At 43.5% G+C, this 20,167-nt stretch overlaps 8 protein-coding genes across 15 annotated transcripts in view; 5 read left to right on the plus strand and 3 right to left on the minus strand.

The window, feature by feature from the left end:
• LRR (capping protein regulator and myosin 1 linker 1 leucine rich repeat protein) overlaps positions 1-2,315 on the minus strand; it is a 28,444-nt gene extending 26,129 nt beyond the window's left edge. For 6 of the 7 annotated variants that reach the window (XR_015270650.1, XM_086828329.1, XM_086828325.1 and 3 more), the window contains exon 1: positions 1,588-2,311. Coding sequence is in view for 6 of the 7 variants with exons in the window: in XM_086828329.1 (XP_086684455.1) it covers positions 1,588-1,624 (37 nt within the window). In the remaining variant the exon portion in view is untranslated. Of the gene's footprint in view, positions 1-1,587 lie in introns of all 7 variants that reach the window. The other variant, XM_086828328.1, reaches the window with a different exon arrangement.
• Positions 2,316-2,496: 181 nt separating this feature from the next.
• maf-S (MAF bZIP transcription factor K) lies at positions 2,497-3,108 on the plus strand. 2 transcript variants are annotated; one of them, XM_086828331.1, is made up of 2 exons: positions 2,497-2,606; positions 2,657-3,108. In XM_086828331.1, exons 1-2 carry the CDS (start codon positions 2,574-2,576, stop codon positions 3,032-3,034), a joined length of 411 nt encoding a protein of 136 aa, XP_086684457.1. In that variant the 5' UTR covers positions 2,497-2,573; the 3' UTR covers positions 3,035-3,108. The 2 variants fall into 2 exon arrangements, with proteins under 2 accessions (XP_086684457.1, XP_020802132.1); XM_020946473.2 differs by having other exon boundaries at positions 2,669-3,108.
• Positions 3,109-3,275: 167 nt separating this feature from the next.
• Positions 3,276-7,238, plus strand: Coq9 (ubiquinone biosynthesis protein COQ9, mitochondrial). The gene is made up of 4 exons (XM_020958526.2): positions 3,276-3,445; positions 6,024-6,703; positions 6,759-6,968; positions 7,042-7,238. Exons 1-4 carry the CDS (start codon positions 3,385-3,387, stop codon positions 7,078-7,080), a joined length of 990 nt encoding a protein of 329 aa, XP_020814185.2. The 5' UTR covers positions 3,276-3,384; the 3' UTR covers positions 7,081-7,238.
• Positions 3,518-5,744, plus strand: LOC110188603 (glomulin). Its single transcript, XM_020958404.2, has one exon. The coding sequence runs from the start codon at positions 3,698-3,700 to the stop codon at positions 5,627-5,629; it is 1,932 nt and encodes a 643-aa protein (XP_020814063.2). The 5' UTR covers positions 3,518-3,697; the 3' UTR covers positions 5,630-5,744.
• A 326-nt stretch (positions 7,239-7,564) lies between the features above and the next one.
• On the minus strand, positions 7,565-9,208 carry LOC110179630 (uncharacterized). The gene has a single exon (XM_020947245.2). It carries the CDS (start codon positions 9,049-9,051, stop codon positions 7,765-7,767), a length of 1,287 nt encoding a protein of 428 aa, XP_020802904.2. The 5' UTR covers positions 9,052-9,208; the 3' UTR covers positions 7,565-7,764.
• Positions 9,209-9,346: 138 nt separating this feature from the next.
• On the minus strand, positions 9,347-13,552 carry tor (tyrosine protein kinase receptor torso). Its single transcript, XM_020947233.2, has 14 exons — positions 13,148-13,552; positions 12,602-12,826; positions 12,306-12,543; positions 12,134-12,216; positions 11,910-12,078; positions 11,549-11,854; positions 11,156-11,491; positions 10,932-11,103; positions 10,370-10,871; positions 10,215-10,309; positions 10,035-10,157; positions 9,841-9,978; positions 9,616-9,762; positions 9,347-9,565 (listed from the first exon to the last, which is right to left on the minus strand). The coding sequence occupies exons 1-14, from the start codon at positions 13,298-13,300 to the stop codon at positions 9,511-9,513; spliced, it is 2,742 nt and encodes a 913-aa protein (XP_020802892.2). The 5' UTR covers positions 13,301-13,552; the 3' UTR covers positions 9,347-9,510.
• A 1,160-nt stretch (positions 13,553-14,712) lies between these two features.
• LOC110191640 (diacylglycerol O-acyltransferase 2) lies at positions 14,713-16,901 on the plus strand. Its single transcript, XM_020962544.2, has 7 exons — positions 14,713-14,904; positions 15,370-15,551; positions 15,617-15,714; positions 15,776-15,907; positions 15,990-16,331; positions 16,390-16,589; positions 16,645-16,901. Exons 2-7 carry the CDS (start codon positions 15,423-15,425, stop codon positions 16,800-16,802), a joined length of 1,059 nt encoding a protein of 352 aa, XP_020818203.1. The 5' UTR covers positions 14,713-14,904; positions 15,370-15,422; the 3' UTR covers positions 16,803-16,901.
• A 9-nt stretch (positions 16,902-16,910) lies between these two features.
• On the plus strand, positions 16,911-19,336 carry Dgat2 (Diacylglycerol O-acyltransferase 2). The gene is made up of 7 exons (XM_020962555.2): positions 16,911-16,953; positions 17,560-17,906; positions 17,965-18,062; positions 18,120-18,251; positions 18,318-18,659; positions 18,714-18,913; positions 19,007-19,336. The coding sequence occupies exons 2-7, from the start codon at positions 17,778-17,780 to the stop codon at positions 19,162-19,164; spliced, it is 1,059 nt and encodes a 352-aa protein (XP_020818214.2). The 5' UTR covers positions 16,911-16,953; positions 17,560-17,777; the 3' UTR covers positions 19,165-19,336.
• The last annotated feature ends 831 nt before the right edge of the window (positions 19,337-20,167 follow it).

The following is a 20,167-nucleotide window of genomic DNA, read 5'->3' on the forward strand; positions in this document are numbered from 1 at the left end:
AATTGAATCAATTTTAAACAAAGAGCCTGTTATCGGTCTGATTTATTTATTAAACCCTTTCCATCTAGTACATATTGTGCATATTGCACCAATTTAAATGAATTTATTAGCTCAGCGTTATCAGTCAATTAAAATTAATAATTCTCTTGCGTTGCAAACGGGTTCAAAACCCCCGCCAGCAACTTGAATTCCAGTCCAAACAGTTCTGAGGCCACAACAAAGTATGTATAAGTGGAGCAGCAGCAGCTCTTCCGGTTTTCCCCCCAGTCGATTTGGAACCAATGTGAATGCCCCATGGAGGATGACTGCGATTGGGCCAGACACCTGTCATGGGGCATGCCGCCGCCGGGTGATTCGGCCTTTGTCAGATCTCTTTTCACGCCCCGCGGAGATGGCAACCACGAGCCGCCGAGCGTTAACCGATTTCCGTAGGAACCAGAACTTTAATGGGTAACCATGTGTCATGTTTATATACATATATTCAAGTAAAAATAATGCTTACTGGCAGCAAATGCACAATGGGTCTCTCTGTTTGTTTACTGTTTTCCCCTATTCACACTGATATCAATATCGGCGGGGGCTTTGGCTTTGAATGTCATTTATATGGAAACCCTTGCTGACTTACTGCTTTATATTTACCAAAAGTGTTTCATTATGTACTCGCTTTTTATATTTATTTATGTTTAATTTTCGCTTATCGTGTGCGCAGTGGTCTATTGCGATTTCCACTTTCTGACTTTGGCATTGCTTTGCCTTTGCTTTCAGCTCAATTAAATATCACGGAATCATAAGCAGCGAACTTTCATAACTTGAATATACATTTTCTTATATAAAATGCAAATTTATTTGCATGTACATTGTCTTTTACCCGGAATAAGTTGGCATTAAACTTCATTGTTTGGGTTTTAAGAAACAATTTGTGTTAATATGAAACGAAAACTACTTTTATCTAATCATTTTGCGAAATGCCAGGATTAAATAAAATAATGCTGATTTTCCTTGCAATAGTGAAAAGTATAACGAATTATTAGAAATGGTAATATCAAAACAAAAGCAAGTAAACAAATTTTGTTTTAATGACAATAATGGTTTAAAAATACCACAAAAACAGAGATTATTTGTTCATTGATATATGTATGTATCTACAGATATAGATTTCTTAATTAAAAATGCCGTTCTTGCAAATAATTTCCAATCGACATCAATATTTTCCCGTTAAAAGCACATTAATTAAAACCTCCAATGGCAGGGTTTTGCAGCCACTGATCACCTAATGCCTGCCAAACTGCAAGTGGGAGGGAGTTTTGCAGCGGGTGGGTGGAAATGTCACAGAGTCGCTGAGCGTATGTGTGTGTGCATGTGTTTGGGGTGTCGCATTGAGGAAAACGGAAGCCGGCGGCCCAAACATAAAAGTAAAGAGTAAAAACAAAACGCCGTCGCTTGGGACGGGGGATGCACTCATCTGCATCTGCAGTTGTTTTTGTTCATGCGTTGCTCAAAACAAAGGACGGATAAAGCGCGAAGGTGGAGGAGACGGAGAAGGAGGAGGCACAAAGGGGAGAGCAAGAGAGAGCGAGGATTACTCACCGTTGAGGTCCTTGGTTAATTGCGAGCGCGTCGACATTTTGTCTTCCGAAATTCTCTGGCGAAAGTGGCGAAAATGAAGTCAAACAGGAATAACCAGGAAAAGGGCCAACGAATTTGGCTCAAAGCTTCCACCGCTCCCTCGCTGCCGCTGCTGCTCTCCTTGTTGTTGTTGTTTGCGGTGCTGCCGCTTCTGCTGCTGTTTTCAGTACTGTTGTTGTAGTGTGTACTGTTGTTGTTGGTGGTGGTGGTTGGATTTCAATCCTGATGACACGCCTTGCAGCCCGAAACTGGATTTTTGAGCTGCTCCCGCACTGAAAATCGACGATCGGACATTCCGCTTCTTTTCGCCACTTCTTATTTTTTATCAACTTTTATTTTCCCTGTGGCCGAATTTTATTCACACCATTTTTGCACACACACGCACGATTTTCGTTTCGGTTTTTCACGCGTTTCCACCCTCGTCGCGGGGTCGGAAAACTCGGAAAAGTCGCACTCTCGCCGAGACGCCGCCGCACAGACAGCCGTTGGATTTTCCGCCAGCACTTTGCCTTTAGCCTTGCCTCCACTTCGCTGTGTATTATTCGTTGATTTGCACCCGCGATCCACTTAGCACTTAAGACTTCTGAGCCAGATCGGACAAATTGGCGAGCGCACTTTTAATTAATGACTAAACTTAGTCCGGGCAAAATTTCACGAATCAACAACAAGAAACAGTGTGACCAATCATCGATAGGTTTTTAACGATCCCTGTTAAGACGCTGTTATGGCTCTGTTGTGGCTATGTTACGGACCTCGGTCTGGCAACGCCATCTATAGTCATCGAATAACTGAAGATAATCGATAGTTCCACTTCATCGATAGTATCGATAGTACCATTTTTCACACCTCTTTCAGAAAAGAAGAAGCACACACAATAACAACGCAAAAGTGGAAAACTCGAGAAAAAACAAGTCTATTGAACAAAAACAAGGAGAAATCAACTAACAATGGATGCTAAACGCGAGAGAAAGTCGTCTTTGGTATGAAGATTGAAGCCCTGTTTATAGAAGAAAGAAGACCCTTATAGAAGTGCGATTTTCAGGCCCCTCTGTCACCGTGCCCCATTCCGGACATCACCGATGATGACTTGGTCAGCATCTCCGTGCGGGACCTCAACCGGACTCTCAAGATGCGCGGCCTGAACCGCGAGGAGATTGTGCGGATGAAGCAGCGGAGGCGCACGCTGAAAAACCGTGGCTATGCCGCCAGCTGCCGCATCAAGCGGATCGAGCAGAAGGACGAGCTGGAGACCAAGAAATCGTACGAGTGGACGGAGTTGGAGCAGATGCACGAGGACAACGAGCAGATCCGCCGCGAGGTGGGCAACTGGAAGAACAAGTACAAGGCCCTGCTACAGTTTGCCATCCAGAACGAGATCCCTATTCCGAGCGAGCTGGAGGGGAACTGATTCCATCTGATCCAACCTGTCACATTCCTTTTTCAGTCAAAAAAATAAAAAATAAACCTAAACCTAAAAACAAACTACTTTTAGTCGCCTATTTAGCTAGTTCTTTCTTGTAAACATTAATTTGGATTTATATTAGATTTGAGTAAATATGTATGTGAAGAATACAAATAAATATATATAAACAATTAATTTATATGTGTGTGTACATAAATATTTTAATGGGTTCACGATATATCGATACGAAACCAAATCGTTGGTCGCTCGAAAACAGAAAAATCGATAGTATCGTTGTGGACATCGATTTTTTCCCAGCTCTATTTCAATCGTCCGCTAGATTTCAAGCCGCTCAAATGGCAAGTGTGCGTTGTTTGCAAAAGTTAATTCGCCTGCAGAAGCTGCTCCTGCCCCTCAGTAAGTAAAGCAAGCCCCCCCATACACCTGTAAGCTCCCCGTTGACTGCGTGCGGGCGTTACGAAAGAGAGCCCGCAACAAGAATCAGCTGTTCGATCGAGTAGTGTGCGCGTGTGAGTGCGAGAGGGGAAGGGGGAGAAAAAGTTAAAAGCCAAATGCCGGGAGCCGTCGTAAATTTCACAATTTTCCCCCAAAATTATAATTATTTGAGAAGTGATACATAAAAAGCGAGTTGTAAAACGGGATCAGAAAATGCTGGAGCAAGAGATGGAGTTGGAGGTGGAGGCGCCGGCGGTGGATCCCGTCGAGGCGGCCAATCTGCTGAAGCTCATCAAGCGGTTGCTGCTGGAGAAGGCCTACGACGGCGTGCGGATGCTCTTCAACAGTCCGCAGGAGGCGGAGCGGAACAGCCGCCACCTGCCGCTGATAGCCATGGACCTGTTCCACGACGTGTGCGCCCCGAACCTCACGGACGACGTGAACTGCGAGGAGTCGGAGCTTTTTGACTGTGCGGACGAGTTGCTCAAGCTGCTGGCCAAATACGCTCCGTTGCAGGAGCTAATGCTGGAGCTGATGGAGTGCGTGGGGGAGAGCAGCAGCATCAGTGTGTTCGGAGCATACCTGCGCGCCCTGCAGGTGCTCATACAGAGACAAGGACGCGACAAACCTCAGGCGGTTGAGTGGTGCCTCCACAGTGTCTACAGCCGACTGCAGGAACTGCCTTTGCCAGAATACCTGACCGAGGGCTACGACGAGGCCCAAGCCAAACTTATAGAACAGGAGGAGGAAGTGGAGGACCTGTTGGCCCACTATATCACTGTGGGGCTTTTTCGCACACCCATTGTTACGGAAATAGTGCAGCAGGATGTGCGTCCGGCTGACCAAACCTTCAGGAACTGCGGACTGAACCGCCGCAACGTCTTCGCCTGCTTCTTCATCCAACTTTTGGGCCGACCGCTGGCGCTATTGGAGATGGGCTCCGTAAAGGAGGGCATGACGCGCACCTATGTAAGGCAGGTGGTGGAGGGCTTCACCAAGGATGCAAGCCAATGCCTTGGCGACCCATTTTATCTGCTTAATCTGGTGGAACAGCGCGCCAGGTGGCAGAGGAAGCTGGATGCCTCGAAGGGGGTCTACGAAATGAGCAGCCGAAACGTGTTTCTAATCGAGGAAAAGCTGCCACTACATGCCCTGGCCATGTACTACCATTCGCTCTTCGTGGGAAACCAACTACCGCCCACAGCGCCCAAGATATATGCACCTTTGTTTCTGTTTGAATCGATTGTTTACCTGGCAGAAGTCCTGCTCAAGCAGCAGGAGCCGCCGCTGCAGCATTGTGGTCTCCGATTGGTGGAGTATCTCCTGACCACCTTGGGGGACCCCGTTCCGTATGCCTCGCTGCAGCTGGATGTACACAAGCGCTATTTCGAGGCACTATGCAAGATTGTTGGGTACTCGCCACAGGTTTCCTTACGCCAGTTGGGGATCCATGTGCTCCGGCAATACGTGCTAGCCTTCGAGGACCAAGGAAAGTATTTGATCATAAAGAACCTGCTGGAGACCCAGCAACACGATGGACTGATGGGCTACCTGGCAGGAATGTACAAGGATCTGGTGCACGAGGTGCTGCTTAAATCCTCCACCATTCCTGAAGTCTACGGCGGCAAGTTGTTCCGGGAGATGCTGCTGCTGTGCGTTTGCGTGCTGCCACACGATGTGAAATCCGATCTGCTGCTGCACTCGGATCGCCTGTGTAGTGCTCTTAATATAGTGAGATACTTTGCGATAAAGGACAAGCAGGACGTGACAGGGTTCTGGCAGGCTCTTCCAGAGATTGAGCTAAGATTCCTGATTCCGCTGGGAAAGGCCCTGGACTTTTCAATGGCCCACTACAAGGCGTACAAGGAGCGTGTGGAGAACGGCCAGAGTGCCTCGGACGATGCCCTAATGCAGCGTCAGCTCAACATGCTGGCGGTAAATATCACCAACAGTGGAATGGCTGCAAAAGATGGGGACAACAACCTGCCCGACATTGGCACCAAGGAGAAGCTCGAGGTGCTGGCCAGCTCAATCACGGGACTGGAATCGCTGCTGGCCCTATACCTGCGTGCCAACGAGTGCATTGAACAGTCAGCCCGCCAGCGCCGCATCATACCACCCAGCACGACGGCTTCGGAAACTTAACTTATTCTTGCCTACATTTTTTTCACAACAAAAGCAGAATATTAGCGTAAACTTTGTGTGTAAACAGAACGGAAACCGAAATCTAAACGAAAACGAAACTGAAACTGATTTCAAATCTGGTCTATGTGCTTTGCGTTCTTCTTGGCTGGGGCGATAATTAACCGGCTAATTGAGCCAGTTTGTGGGGTGCTAATAAGTTGGCCACAAAATGCTGGTTTTGCATTGCGTTATGGGAAGTATCTGCGTATACGAGTCTAAATGCATATTAGAACTTAGCACTTAACACTTAGCTTAAAAAATACATCAGCCAGTAGCAGCTATTGTAAACAAATAGCTGTTCTAATAGCTTCCAAGATAGGCTGCTCCTTGTTATAAAGATTCTTAATACTTGCAGATGCACAAAGCTCCCGTCAGTTGGCTTCTCTGCAGCCCAGACCGCTCACCTTCCTGCTGGCAAGGAGGACCTATGCCAATGATGAAAAAACAACCACCAATCTAGATGACTTTCGGGCACGCGAAGAGCAGCGCGAAAAAGAACGGGATGCCGCCGATGAGGCGGCGGCTAGGGCCGCACAAAAAGAGGCTGGTACGGCAGGAGGAGGTGCTGGAGCGGGATCAGGAGCAAATGGAAAACAGGATGATGCCAAGCAGGCCAAAGTCGATGCCATTAGAGTCAAGATCCTGGACGCCGCGCTGTTGCATGTCCCACAGCACGGCTGGACCAAACAGGCCATTGTCCAGGGCGCAGAGGACAGTGGCTATCCCAGCGTAATACACGGCATGTTTCCTGAAGGGGGCTTTGCTCTGGTCTCCCATTTCAATGGTAAGTGCAATGCTCAGCTGGTGGCGAGCCTGGAGCAAAAAACAGATGGTGGTAAGCTGGAGGTGGAGAATCCTCTCGACTTTCTGGTGCAGGCGGTACGCCAGCGCCTGGAGATGGTTGTCCCCTATAAGGCGCAGTGGCCACAGGCAATGGGTTTGATAGCGCAGCCACAAAATGCGCCCACAGCTCTGGCCCAGGTCTTGACCTTGGTGGATGACATCTGCTACTACTCCGGGGATCGATCCGTCGATGTGAGTTTTTATTTTACTCTCAGGTATGTTCATGTTTAACATAGTATTATTTCAGTTCGGTTGGTACACAAGACGCGTGGGTTTGGCGACCATCATGAAGATGACTGAGCTGTACTTCCTGCAGGATACCTCTCCAGGACACGCCCAGACCTGGGAGTTCCTTAAGAACCGTATGGATGAGGCCGTACAGCTGCAGATGATGCTCTCGCAAACGGAGGGCATGACGCACACGTTCCAGCGTTCCTTCAACTCGGCGTTCATAACGGTGAGGCACCCGCTAACTAAATTAACAATTAGAGTAATGACTCATCCTGGCTTATTTGTTATGTATTTCACAGGCGCGTAATATACTCGGTCTGGGTTATAACCGTAACTAGCAAGGAAGCTGAGGTATTCCGTGATCCATTACCTCTAGCAAGGCACATGCAGTCCAAAGATGAATAATTCAGGTGGGAGAGACCCACCTAAAGATCTACTCTTATGTTTAAAATCCCTATGTATATACTGTGCATAAAGGTAAACCTTTGTACGAAAAGCTGTTGATTATCTTTCGTGGTTTTGCTGGTGTTTCACATTAAATGATTTGCTTTTCGAATCTTGAAAGGTAGCATCAAAGATATTTGCAAACTAAAATGAGGAAAACCCACCACCTATTTGAACTTGTTTATTTGCTAGTTTTATTATCATACTGTGGCTTTTCTTGAATGTCTACGTTTGTCTGGTTAATTACATAATGTGCACTTAGGGTTTGTGTTGACCTAAGTGCTTCAGAGGTGACAGTTTTAACTCCTAAAAGATGATTATTCACAGCTCGAATTTCCGAAAATGAAACGACGACAACACAGTAAAAGATTAATGGGCTTTAATTGACTCACTCATAGCTTTTTAATTAAAATATTTATATTTTTGTGTACTTATCCCTCAAATACTAAAACAACACACATATAGATCAAAATTTTTTGTCTTGCCAAAAATATATGGACCCGAGAGAGCCACCAATGGCTAGACAAACTGTTCCAAGCTTCTGTAAAGTTGGATCAGTTGGCATAACCATAGCCTGGCTATCTGTCGGCTAACGATTTTCTTTTGTCGCCGATCAAGCTCTTTCGCGTGCTTCTCCTCCTTTTCATATCAGCGCCGAACATATCCCCATAGTCCTTCTCGTTTTCCACGGACCACTTCGCGTCTTGCACTTTGTTTAGTTCCCACTGCTTATCCGTGTCCATGTAGTGCCCCACACGTCGATTGGCAATCCGACCATCCGAAAGCAGTCGCTCGGCTCCCGAGTAGCGGGAGCGCCAAGTGGAACTCTTCCTTGAGTCATAAGGCTCGTAGAGGAGCCTCGGCATCTCAGGTGGCAAGTAGGCAGGAGGAGATTTTCTGGCCATGGACTCTAGTGTTATCACCTGTTCATCATTGTGCTTGTGACGCACTCGATGCTTGGCACTCCTGCCACCCGGACGCTCTGTGCCCGTGCTCTTCTTTCCTTTATTGTGGGGCTTGGGTGGTGGTTTTTTTGGAGAAATGATTGTGTGTATTGTTACCTCTTGGATTTGATTTTCTGAAGATTTACTGCTACTGCATTCCGATGAATTTTTCTTAGATTTGTAGGGGTCCACCACCTCCGAATAGAGTTTAGATATACTTTTTACCGGCCAAGGCGACTTTACCAACGGTAACTTGCCATAAAAATAATTCAAGTCCAGGTCGTGGAGGGCCCGCAGCAGTTGTGGAATGGAGACCACACGACTGTCCCCAAAGAGTGACCTTAGCAGACGCACTAGTTCATCCTGTTCGCCCAATAGACAGAGTATTTCTTCTCGATCCTCGCCATTTCGATACCATTTAAACTTGTAGTTCAGCTGCCTCAACCTGGAGATATAGTCCTGCAACATGCGAAGTAGTTTGCCAAGTGTTTCCGGGGCCATCGGATCAGCAATGAAGCCATCGTCATTAAAGAGTGATCCTCTGGTAGGAAATATATCCTGCTCAGAGGTGTCACATTTGGGTAACCGGAAAGATCGACGTTTTCGATCTATCATCATCACTTTTCCATAGTTGGCGTATAGCAAAAGTAGCACCGCATAGTGAGCTGCTTCCGGGGATCGATTTATTCTCTTAGCCAGGCCGTAAATCACCCGACGATTGACCTCCAGCCAGCGCGCTGGCAAGGTGTCACACGGATCAGATGGCGGGTCTTCAGGCCTGGTCAACAGAGAGGGATTTGCACTGGAGGACCGACGGCTCAGCGGACAGCTGCTGGAGATGGTGCGCACCGGGCAATGCGGACAGCTGTAGGGGATTGGGGGACACGGTGTCCGGCGCAGGCGGCAGCAATGGATGCACATGGGGAGCACTTAAAGCAGCTGAGACGTCTTCAAATTTAGAATTTTTAATGGAGTGACCTACACCTTTGCCGGTGGGTTCGTACTTCTTGCAATGTCTACTTGTTGGTGCTAAAAAAAAGATGATTTCGGAGGAGCAGCTGTCCACAAAAACGATGACACAAACAGCACAGCCATAGCTATGGGACTCGAACTGGATCCGGGGTCTCTCTCCCCTCTGGGATTCTTAATTCCCTTCGTTTCATGGGTCTTAATTATTAAAGTTTACCTTACCAAAAATTAATCAAAGCTATAAATATATACTTAGAACTAATTTTACTGTTTATTTCCAGGCGAAATCTATGTAGCTGCATTTAGCTTTGTCTGAATCGGGTTTCATTTGTGGGATATCTTGTTGCTGTCCAAAAATTTTCTACATAACTATCTCATATTGCACTTAAGATGTTCATCTGGGCGACGCTCTCATTGCAGAGGCTCCAAGTAGGGCTCCTCCTCGGAGGACATCTGCTCCACTTTGCTAAACGAAGGAAGTGTTACCCAAAGGACTCTATTAAGACTTAAACTCACCAGGACTCCATTTTGGCTTGCAGTTGCTGCAGTCTCTGGGGCATATCGTTGGTGGCCGCAATCATTGCACCCAGTTTATCCTTGAGTCCGGTGAAGGTCGGTCTGTGCGAGGGAACGGAGCACCAACAGCTTTCCATCAAAGCGAACCTAAAGCGCGGGAAGTTTGAGTAAAGATAGGTAATTTGAACTCAGTATCCTAGGTATCATAATGTTATACGGACTCACATTTCATTGGTGCATCCTTCAGGTCGCTTCATTCTGTGACCCTGTCGCAGAAGCTGCAGCAAATCGCTGGGTGACACCGATGGATACGGCATCCCACCGAGCGTGGTGATTTCGTAAAGTAAGACACCGAAAGACCACCTGAATAGGGAAAAGATAGTCAGAGCTCTTAGGACAAATATCATGGCAACACTTACACATCGCTCTGGCTGGTGTACACCTGGTGGGTGAGGGACTCCAGGGCTAGCCATTTGATGGGCAACTTTCCACTACCTCCAGACTTTCGGTAGACATTCTCATGGTAAACATCGCGACTCAGTCTATAAATAAAGGAAGGGTTAAGAACATGGTTTATTTTGATCCTAAAAGAGTCTTACCCAAAGTCTGCAATTTTGATGCTGCGATCCAACGAGATCAGCACATTTCGAGCAGCCAAATCACGATGCACCACTTTGTTTTGTGCCAGAAACTCCTGGAAAAAGTGAATTTTTTATAATATTTTTGATTGGTTTAAATACTTTTAGTAACTTACCATTCCCACCGCCACTTGCTGAGCAATGTCCAGTAAATCCGCATATTTCAGTGGAACTCTGGGCTTGGCCTCTATGGAGTTCAGAGAATCAAAGTATTCCTTGTTCTCGAAGGTTCGGCTCTTGCTGTCTAGCTTCGTCTCCACACTGAATACCTCCTTGGTCTCCTGGCCTTGCTCCACTTTGGACTCATTCTTGGCAGCCGCTACAACTTTCTGATTATGATAAGAACCGATATTCTCAATATCCTCCAATCCGTATCCCTTATTGTCCGCTGCATTTGTGATTCGAGTGAGTGTGTAGGTCTCCACTCGGCTGCTGTTGTGAGTCTGATCAGCCTCACTTTCCTCCTCCACAGTGGACAACATGGAGCCGTTGATGTCCTCTATGCGGTCGTGGATGGAAAGACGATTGGGTCGCTGCAACTGCCGCTTGTCTGCGTTCTGGTCGAGATTATGCTTGAGACCAACTACACAGCGCTCTTGCCGGAACTTCCACTCCTCTCTGAAATATAGAGCATTGGGTTGACAGGTTTAAATCACATTTCTTAATAGTTCGCCTCACCTCAAAAAGTTCTGGAGACTACCCAGGCTGCAGTATTCGATGAGCAACATCATCCGGCTGCTGCAACGTGTGGAATATCCCACAATGCCCACAATATTTGGATGTTTGCCTACTGCCTTTAGCATCTGGATCTCGCATTTGAAGGCGTACACATCCTCGTCATTGGGTTCATCTGGAAAGTTGTATTTAAATAATATATATTCTGCAGAGCTAGAACTACTCACCTTTCAGCAACTTGACGGCAACCTGTCGCTTTTTATAGACTCCACGTCGAACCAAACCAAAGGCGCCCTCGCCCAGTACATCTTGGAGGAGGACCGATCGCGGCTCCACCTCTAGTTCATCAGTGAAGTCCATGCTCTCGTTGGCAGACAAGGTGACCAGCAAGCCACTGCTATCCATCAACGAGAGGTGGAAATCACTGGCCTTTGCCTCCTTGGCCTCCATTTCAAAGGCCTGGCAATCCGATCGATTCCGTCTGCAAAACGTCAGGGAGCACAGCATCAAAATGCAGAAGATGGGCACAATGATGAAGAGTATTAGCTTAACCAGGTTGCCCTCTGTTTAGGAAAGAGAATTCATTTAATTTTATAAATATAGTTCTCCTTGGTACTCACCACTCAACCAGGCATCCCGTGGTGCCTTGTCCAGGGTCAGAACGCTGAAATTCTTGCCTCCCTGAGACAGAGCCCCCAAATGCACCTCGAAGTGGGAGCCTAAGACAGTGATCCTAGGTATAAAGAAGTGGGTCGTGCTCTTATCCAGAGTGAAGTTCACCTCCTTGCTGCCTAGGAACAAATCGAAAATACGGAGTGTGTAGTTGTCCGGCAGAAGACTGGGTTCCGACCAGCTGATATTCAGAGTCAACGTATTGTATTCATACTGCTCCTGCAGGACGCTTAGATTTTCAGGCTTGTGAGGAGCTATCAAGGGATATACTTTTTTAAATCAAGTTAAGAGAGTACAAGAAGGACTCACCGCAAAGTGTGTAATTAAAGGGATACCAGTCCAAGCAACTGGGCGCCTCTACAGTAAGCCACTCCACTTCGCTCTCCAATCGGTTTAATATATTCACTGTTCTAACGCCCACGACATAGGTTTTGTCGAATTCCATGTTGTCCACGGTGTGTCTGTATAGCTTCCGTAGCTGGGGATATTGTGTGTGTTAGTATCTATTATATAGGAGATATGTTAAGACTCACATCCCGGAACTCCACCTGCCGTGGTTCATCCATATTCACACTGTTGGTTGAGTAGGACACCATATCGAAGTAGCAGTTGCGCTCTGGAAGAGAAAAGGTTAATTGGATTGAGAGCTAAAAACTACATAGACTTGGAAAGAAGTATTTCTAGTATGTGAACATAGATCCCTACCCGCCGAAGGCTGCCACTCAATCTCAGCGGCTATTCGATGGGTCTCATTGTTTTGGGGTACAAATCCTCGCAGGCTTACGGCACCCATTTTGCTGGGTTGGTAACCACGTTGCAGGGTGACAAAACTCTGATCCCGGGCTATCAGGGAATAGCTACCATCTCCATGCACAGCCAGAGCAGTTATGTTGTGACTGGAGTTTGACTCCAAGTGGGACAGTAAAATGAAGTTCTCGTCAGACTAAAAGATATATGGAAATTAGTTATAAGTCTTTTTTGTATCTCAAGTATTTCCTTACCAAGTAAAGCTTCGTCTCAGTAATTTTCTCTCTGGCCACCTTGATAATGTAGGTGACATTAGGCGCTGTCTCATTTCCCCCACGATGCTGTACCCAATCTATATGAAAAACTATCTGCGACTCTGTGCGACACAGCATATGCAGCTGAAAGTTTTCCTGTACCTTGCGTAGTGGACCAGGAGCAGTTCCATTGGACTTACAGTCATTGTAACAGCCTCGAAAGTCCTGCAATGAAATAAGATCATCATTATGTATGATTAATGATTAAGATTGTTGAATTAAATACTATGTAACATGTAATTTTAAAACACCTCCCACTTTCTAACTCATTAGGAGAAATAATACCATCACAATTAGTTTTCTTGCAGCAGATTCTAGAAGTAAAACCAAGAGCTTCCTCTGAATATGGACTTCTTTTTCTATGGGGCATATTTAAAACTCCAAATTGATAATATTTTTAAAGGAATTCCATTGAAATGATTAATTATAATCCACCTTTGACTAGTACCAAGCCAAATGTTTGGCACTACTTCGAGAAGCTCCTACCTGGTTGCCTGTTTCCAGACAATTCTGGGTGCAGGCGGTCACATTGAGCAGGGTATTGTCGTGGGAGATTTGCTGCATTAGGAGCACTTCACCCTTGTTGGTGCCCATGAAGAACCAGAAGAGAAATGCATATTTGCCGTAGAAAATAAGCATTTTCTCTTATTATTGTTCTCAGATTTAGGTTTTTCAGTTCTTTTACACTTGGGTTTGCATGCAAAATATTTGTTTTTCTTTTCAAGCTTTGCCTTCGGTTTATTGCACTTTTGTCATGCACTTTGATACTCTAATTTATTGCATTTATTCATCAGTACTTTGTTTTTAAAGAGTTTAGTAAAATCTTGAAGTCCCGAAGCGAGATCAGATAGATCAATAGCAACCGCTTCTCTCGGTTTATCTGGACAAACTGCGACCCAAAATGTGACAGAGGAAACACTGAAGGAAAAAGGAATGAAGAAAAACGGTGGACTTGCTGAATATATTTTGTGCTATTTTGTTTTGTTTTGTTATTCACTTCTTCGACGGGGGTCTTCCCTTCCATGCAGTGGAGTGGATTGGACTAGGGGTCATTTGAAATGCAAAAATCGGTACTTCGTCATCGTAGCGCCAAGGAGGATTTCGAAATTCAATGCGACTACAACATATCTGATAATAAACAATATCACAATTAAATTAAGATAAAGATCATTAGGTTTTTCCAAGTAGTAATTCATTTTAATAGCTTGGTTTATATACATATATTTTTATAGGCTTCAGTGGGGATTTTCTAAATCTTTTGAACTATAATGAATAACGTTTTAAGGGAAATTTCTCATAAGGAACAACATTTGAATACTTCAAAATATTTAATTTGGATTGCAGTTTGATTAACCTAATAAATACAAAGAAAAGCTTTCCGAATTGAAATTAACGCATTTTTGACTTAGTTATGGATTCCTAAACATTTATTGATTCATCAAATTATCCTATTAAATATCCATAACTATTGATTTTAGGAATTAGGATTTTCATATCTTCTCGAAGGCATAAGACCACCAACACCAATACTGTTTATTTTCAAAAAGCATATTTCGATTTACCATAAATTTGATAATTAAATATTGAAAAATATACATAAATTTAGAACATTTTTAAAAGGGAACCCTTGTCATAATTTAATATGTTCAATTTTCAGCTTACAATTTTTGTTTTAAAGTATATAATAATCTTTTAACTTAGTTATGTTTATTTTCTTTTATCACCTCTACTGCAGTGTTGAATAGCACCGGAATGTAATCACAGTTCGAAGGCTTTGCGCCAACATTTGAATATAAACATCAGAAACATTTGCTGACTCAGCCTATAACTTAGTGATTGAATACGCTAATTTTAAGCATTTAATTATACCCGATTTCCTCGCTTCGATTTCGAATTAAACTAGTTGCATATCTAGTTAGGAACAGGTCTTTCTCCTGACCCCAGTTGCCCCTGATTCACTTTATATCGCCTAGACGCCGCAATTACATCTGTGAGTCAGTTGTTGCATGGAAATCTAGTCGAGTAATGCCATCTATATGGGAATCTCGTGCAATACGCTCCAAGTTCTCAACGAGTGAGTTCGTTTGCTAATTTAGTTAAGTATTGCACGCTCGCGGCGTCGGTTCTGCTCTCAAAATGCGATAACGATCCATTACGTGTGTAAACATTAAGGCAGCGTGCTCTGTTCCAAACAAAAATAAATAAATACAACTGGGAGACTCTTCTATGACAGAGCTTTGGAGGTCAATAAATATATAGTTCTAATTTCTCTTAAAATGAACAAATAATTGAAGACTTTCAGGGTGAAACTAATTATTTATCAATAAAAGCTTGCTCCATGTAATTAGTATCTAGTATCATTTTTCGGTATTAATGACATTTAAATGGGAGTTAGATTATAAAACCAAATTGCTTATAATTAATGTATCTACTCTAATATATATTATATAAACAGAGAGCGTGGTTCATTTAAACTGCCACAATGGTCGGCTTTTAACAATGATAAGACTATATCACAATTGCAGCCAGACTTCTATTATAAGCAAATCATTATCTTGATTGCCAGAATTTTTTAACGCCCCAAGCAAATAACTATTAAATCGGTGGTATTTTTTTTAACAACTGTTACCGATAGCCGCAAACCCGCGCCATCGGCGGACACCGATAAGGATAAGAATTGGGTACTAAACATTAAAACAATTTTTCAGTCGCTGGAGGACCGTTCTAAGAGCCGCTACCCTATAATTGAAGAGCAGCTAACATGAAAATCGAGTGGGCTCCCCGAGAAGTTCCCATGGAGCGGCGTCGCCAGACGTTTGCCATGGCCTTCTTTATTGTATCCTTCATGATCCTGTCCCTGGGATCCTATTTACTATGTGCCGCCTTGCTGGTAAGTCAAAGAAACATATTGATTAGTTATTGAAAATATGTAATATTCAACTGGAATTTCCTCAGATCTATGGTGGCCTCATGATTCGCAGCTTGGTGCTAGTGTACTTGGTCTATGTCTATGTGAATCACAGCAGAACGCACTCCATCATGGATGGCAACGGGTGAGCATTAAGTAATTTCAATGAGAGCGGAATAAAACCAATTAAAATAATCCCCTTTCAGGTGGAAGATTAATCGCAATAACTGGCTGTTTCGGCACTATCGGGACTACTTTCCCGTGCAGCTGGTTAAAACAGCCGAGCTGCCCCCGAACAAAAACTATATCATGGCCAGCTTTCCCCACGGAATTCTGGGGTAAGTTTGTTGACTGATAGCCAATCTTATCGGATACCGCTCAAGTGACGAAACTCTATGTAAATATTGAAACCCGCGATAGGACTGGCATTTCCATCAACATGGGTCTAGACATCTCCAAGTGGCTGGAGCTATTTCCGCAGGTCAGACCGAAGGTGGCCACCCTGGATCAGAACTTCCTGACGCCCATTGTGCGCGGCTTGCTGCGTTCCTGGGGATTGGTCTCGGTTTCCAAGGAGGCCCTGGTCTATCTGCTGACCAAATCTAATGATCCCAAGCACAAGGACAATCGTGATGGCTTCACCTCCAATGCGGTGGCCATTTTGGTAGGTGGAGCTCAGGAGGCACTGGATTCGCATCCTGGAAAATATATTTTGACTCTAAAGAATCGCAAAGGATTCGTCAAGATGGCCATACGAACGGGGTGGGTGAAGGAGTTAGTTAACCTGGCGGATATCTATAAAGGATTCTTACTGTTACAGGTCTTCAATTGTGCCCACGTTTTCCTTTGGCGAGGTTGACATTCTGGATCAGGTGGCCAATCCCCCGAACTCCTCAGTCCGTCGTTTTCAAGACTTCGTGAAAAGATTCACAGGCATTTCCCCGCTTATTCCTAAGGGTCGTGGTGTGTTCAACTACACCTTTGGTTTCCTGCCCAATCGCCGCCGCATCGTTCAAGTTGGTGAGTCCTCCATTAGGATTACTGGTAATGCCTTTACTTAAGGAACTCATTACAGTGGGATCTCCCATCGATGTGGTGCAAAGTGATCAGCCGGATGCTGCTTATGTGGACAAAATTCATAAGCAGGTCATTGAGGCCCTGGAAAAGATGTTCGAAAAGTACAAGGATGAATATATTCCCAACTCCAAACAGAGCAAGCTGATAATTCACTAGTCACCCGAGCGTATCGTGTTATTTTGTTTTAAAGAAAAATGTGATCAAACAAATGCTTTATAAGCATTTATAAGAAACAAACTTTTTTAATATTATAAATTTGGCGCTTTTGTTTGTTTTATTGATTCTTCGGGTGAAGCTTTTAATAACAGTAAGTAGGGATTCCATTTTTAAATAAAGTTAAGTCGATTAACCAAAAGTGAAAGCTTTAAAATTAAAAATATATCGATAAAACCGATCATGTGTAGTGCTGGTAAATGTGAGAGAAAATCGCTTTTAAAATTAAATTCGCGGAAAATGTTTAAATATTAAGGAACGGTTTTATATTAAAAAAAATTCAATGTAATATAGTAAATATTATAAAATACTTAATTGAAAATATTGTTTAAACTTTGATTACAGTATCAACTTAATCAGTGCTTTATAAAACCCATAACCTGTTCTACAAAAATTGGACTCTGTGCACTTAGAGCAATTACCATAGCTTAGCCAATCATTTCATCATTGAAACATTACTAATCACTCGCAGTTGGCATCGGATTAAAAATAAAACCTTTTTCTTATCATATGAAATACGACCCCAGCATAATAAGCTAATTGAATCACCTCTTTGCTCTTTAATTCGACGGGTGCAATAATTTAGTAGCCGCCGCATTTGAATCGTCGCATACCTTTGCACCTGTGATCGTGATTGCCCGACGTCGATTATGGGCCAACCTTTATCATCTTTATCACTTTAATCGAACATTCCCATCAGACCCAAAACAAAGAACAACTACTGGCTGGTTAGTGGGCAACCGATTAGCCCCTAATGCGGGCGACCACCATCGGACCCCAGAGCGATAAGGATAAGTACAAGTTTAATGCAGGGCAAAACTGACCGTCGCTGGCTGGCATATCGTTCAGTCGTGGGTGAACCGCCGAAAGAGTAGCTACTGGATTATTGGACTCTAACTAAATAGTTAAGAAATAAAAATGAAGATCGAATGGGCACCACTTCGGGTTCCTCTGGAGCGTCGTCTTCAGATAATGGTTACGGCATTCTTTACCTCTATGCTGCCCATTCTTCTGTCGGTTTCTTTTCTATTGGTGGCTGGATCTCTGGTAAACAAGTTATTAATCATTATAAAGACATGAAAAAGATAAAGTTTATGTTTTTCAGATCTATGGAGGCCTCTTGCTGCGAAGTCTGATTTTAATGTACTTGGTTTACGTCTATGTGCATCACAAGAACACTCAATCCGTTGTGGATGATAATGGGTAAGTGATTTGAAAAGGAAAAATCTGTGGAAATCACCTCGTTTGATAAATACATAGTTGGATGATAACTCGCACTAATCGGTACCATCGCTATTATCGGGACTACTTTCCCGTGGAGTTGGTTAAGACAGCCGAACTTCCCCCCAACAAGAACTACATCTTGGCCAGCTTTCCCCATGGTATTTTAGGGTAAGTACATTGACAGAAAGCTAATCTTATCGTTTAAATATAAATAGATACTGATTTGGCTTGTAGAACTGGCATTGGTATCAACATGGGTGTGGAGATCTCCAAGTGGCTGGAATTATTCCCACAGGTTCGACCAAAGCTGGGTACTTTGGACCAGCACTTCCATGTACCCTTCATGCGGGAGGTTATCCGCTGCTGGGGATTGGTATCCGTCTCCAAGGAGGCCCTGATCCGCATGCTGAGCAAATCAAATGATCCCAAGCATAAGGATAATCGAGATGGCTTCACCTCCAATGCCGTGGCTATTTTGGTCGGTGGTGCCCAGGAGGCCATGGACTCGCATCCTGGCCAGTACATTTTGACCGTAAAGAGTCGCAAGGGTTTCGTCAAGATGGCCATTCGAACGGGGTGAGTGATTAAATCAAACTTTTAAGACATATCTAATGTGTTCTTTTTCTTTAGGTCTTCTATTGTGCCATCGTTTTCCTTTGGTGAGGTGGACATTTTCGAACAGGTGGCCAATCCACCGGATTCCTTACTTCGCCGGATTCAGAATTTTGTAAAGAAAATCACCGGCGTTTCTCCGCTGATTCCAGTGGGTCGTGGTTTCTTCAACTATACCTTTGGATTCCTGCCCTTCCGTCGACGAATTGTTCAAGTTGGTAAGTTGCTTAATTTATTATATTTTGAAATTTTGCTACCGTTATTATTTGAAATTATCTGTAATGACTTTAATTTTCATTTGTTTTCTGCAGTTGGTGCTCCAATTGATGTGGTAAAGAGTGATCAACCCGATCCTGAGTATGTGGAAAAGATTCATGCACAGGTTATCGAAGCTCTAGAGAAGTTATTCAACCAACATAAGGATAAATATTTGCAGAACTCTGAAAAGGCCAAGCTGGTTATACAGTAATTGGAAAACACTTAACGATTTTATGAAAAGAAGAGATTATAAAGTTGCATTTTTAGAGAGCTTTAGTTGTAAGACCTTGGAATGTTATTTATTGTTTTAACTAAACCAACTGTAGCTTTGATGTAAGCATAAAGCAATATTAATTTAGAAAGAATATATAAATTAAATTGAATTTTAAATTTTTGTTTATGGGGGTTGAGTGCCGTTTTAATTAAATATCCCAATTGTTTCACTTAAAATTAAGTTGATTATCAAGCACTTAATTTTATACTGTGTGATTAAAAACCTAAATAATATTCGAACCTTATCAATTCGATTGTTTGGTTGAATGCTTTATGACAGCGGAGGCGCTGCACCCCATAAAGCAAGATAATGTTTACTTTGATATAATGTATAAGTTTAAGTAATTCCAGTAATTACCTTAAATAAAAACACGAAAGGAATCGAAATTCGGGAAGCCACAGTGTGGATATGATTATAGTTAGTCATAGGATTATAGGTTCGAATGTGCAATCGATCATAACTAAGACAGAAATGCATGAATTTTAATTCGGAAAGCTGTTCTGTGCTACTTTTTGTATGGCTTACAAATCTGTATACTGGGTTTCAAAATTTAAAAGAATTAACATTTTTGTTAATTTCTGAAAATTTATAACCCCTTATAAAAATATCACATTTTGGGACAAATTTTGAAAATTTTGTTTTTCCACCGGATTTGGCTAGATCGACTCGCCTGTTGATGCTGATCAAGAATATATATGGTTTATAGGGTCGAAAATGACTTCTTCACTGTATTCCAAGCTTCTGACTAACCCTCTGCAAGGGGATTAAAGTGCCAATGTTCATATTACAATTACATCACTTTATTTACATTTCATTGTAACGGCATCTGCATGAATCAGCACTTGTTCGACGGAGACAATCGAGGCCTGATAAGAGGGACACAAATTTATAGTAAAAATACAACAACAAAAGTCAAACCAAAACTCTTATCAAAAAAGAA

The sequence above is a fragment of the Drosophila serrata genome, unplaced genomic scaffold (genome assembly GCF_035046125.1).
Source record: "Drosophila serrata isolate PLE 108 unplaced genomic scaffold, ASM3504612v1 contig_184, whole genome shotgun sequence".
Classification (NCBI taxonomy): Eukaryota; Metazoa; Arthropoda; class Insecta; order Diptera; family Drosophilidae; genus Drosophila; species Drosophila serrata.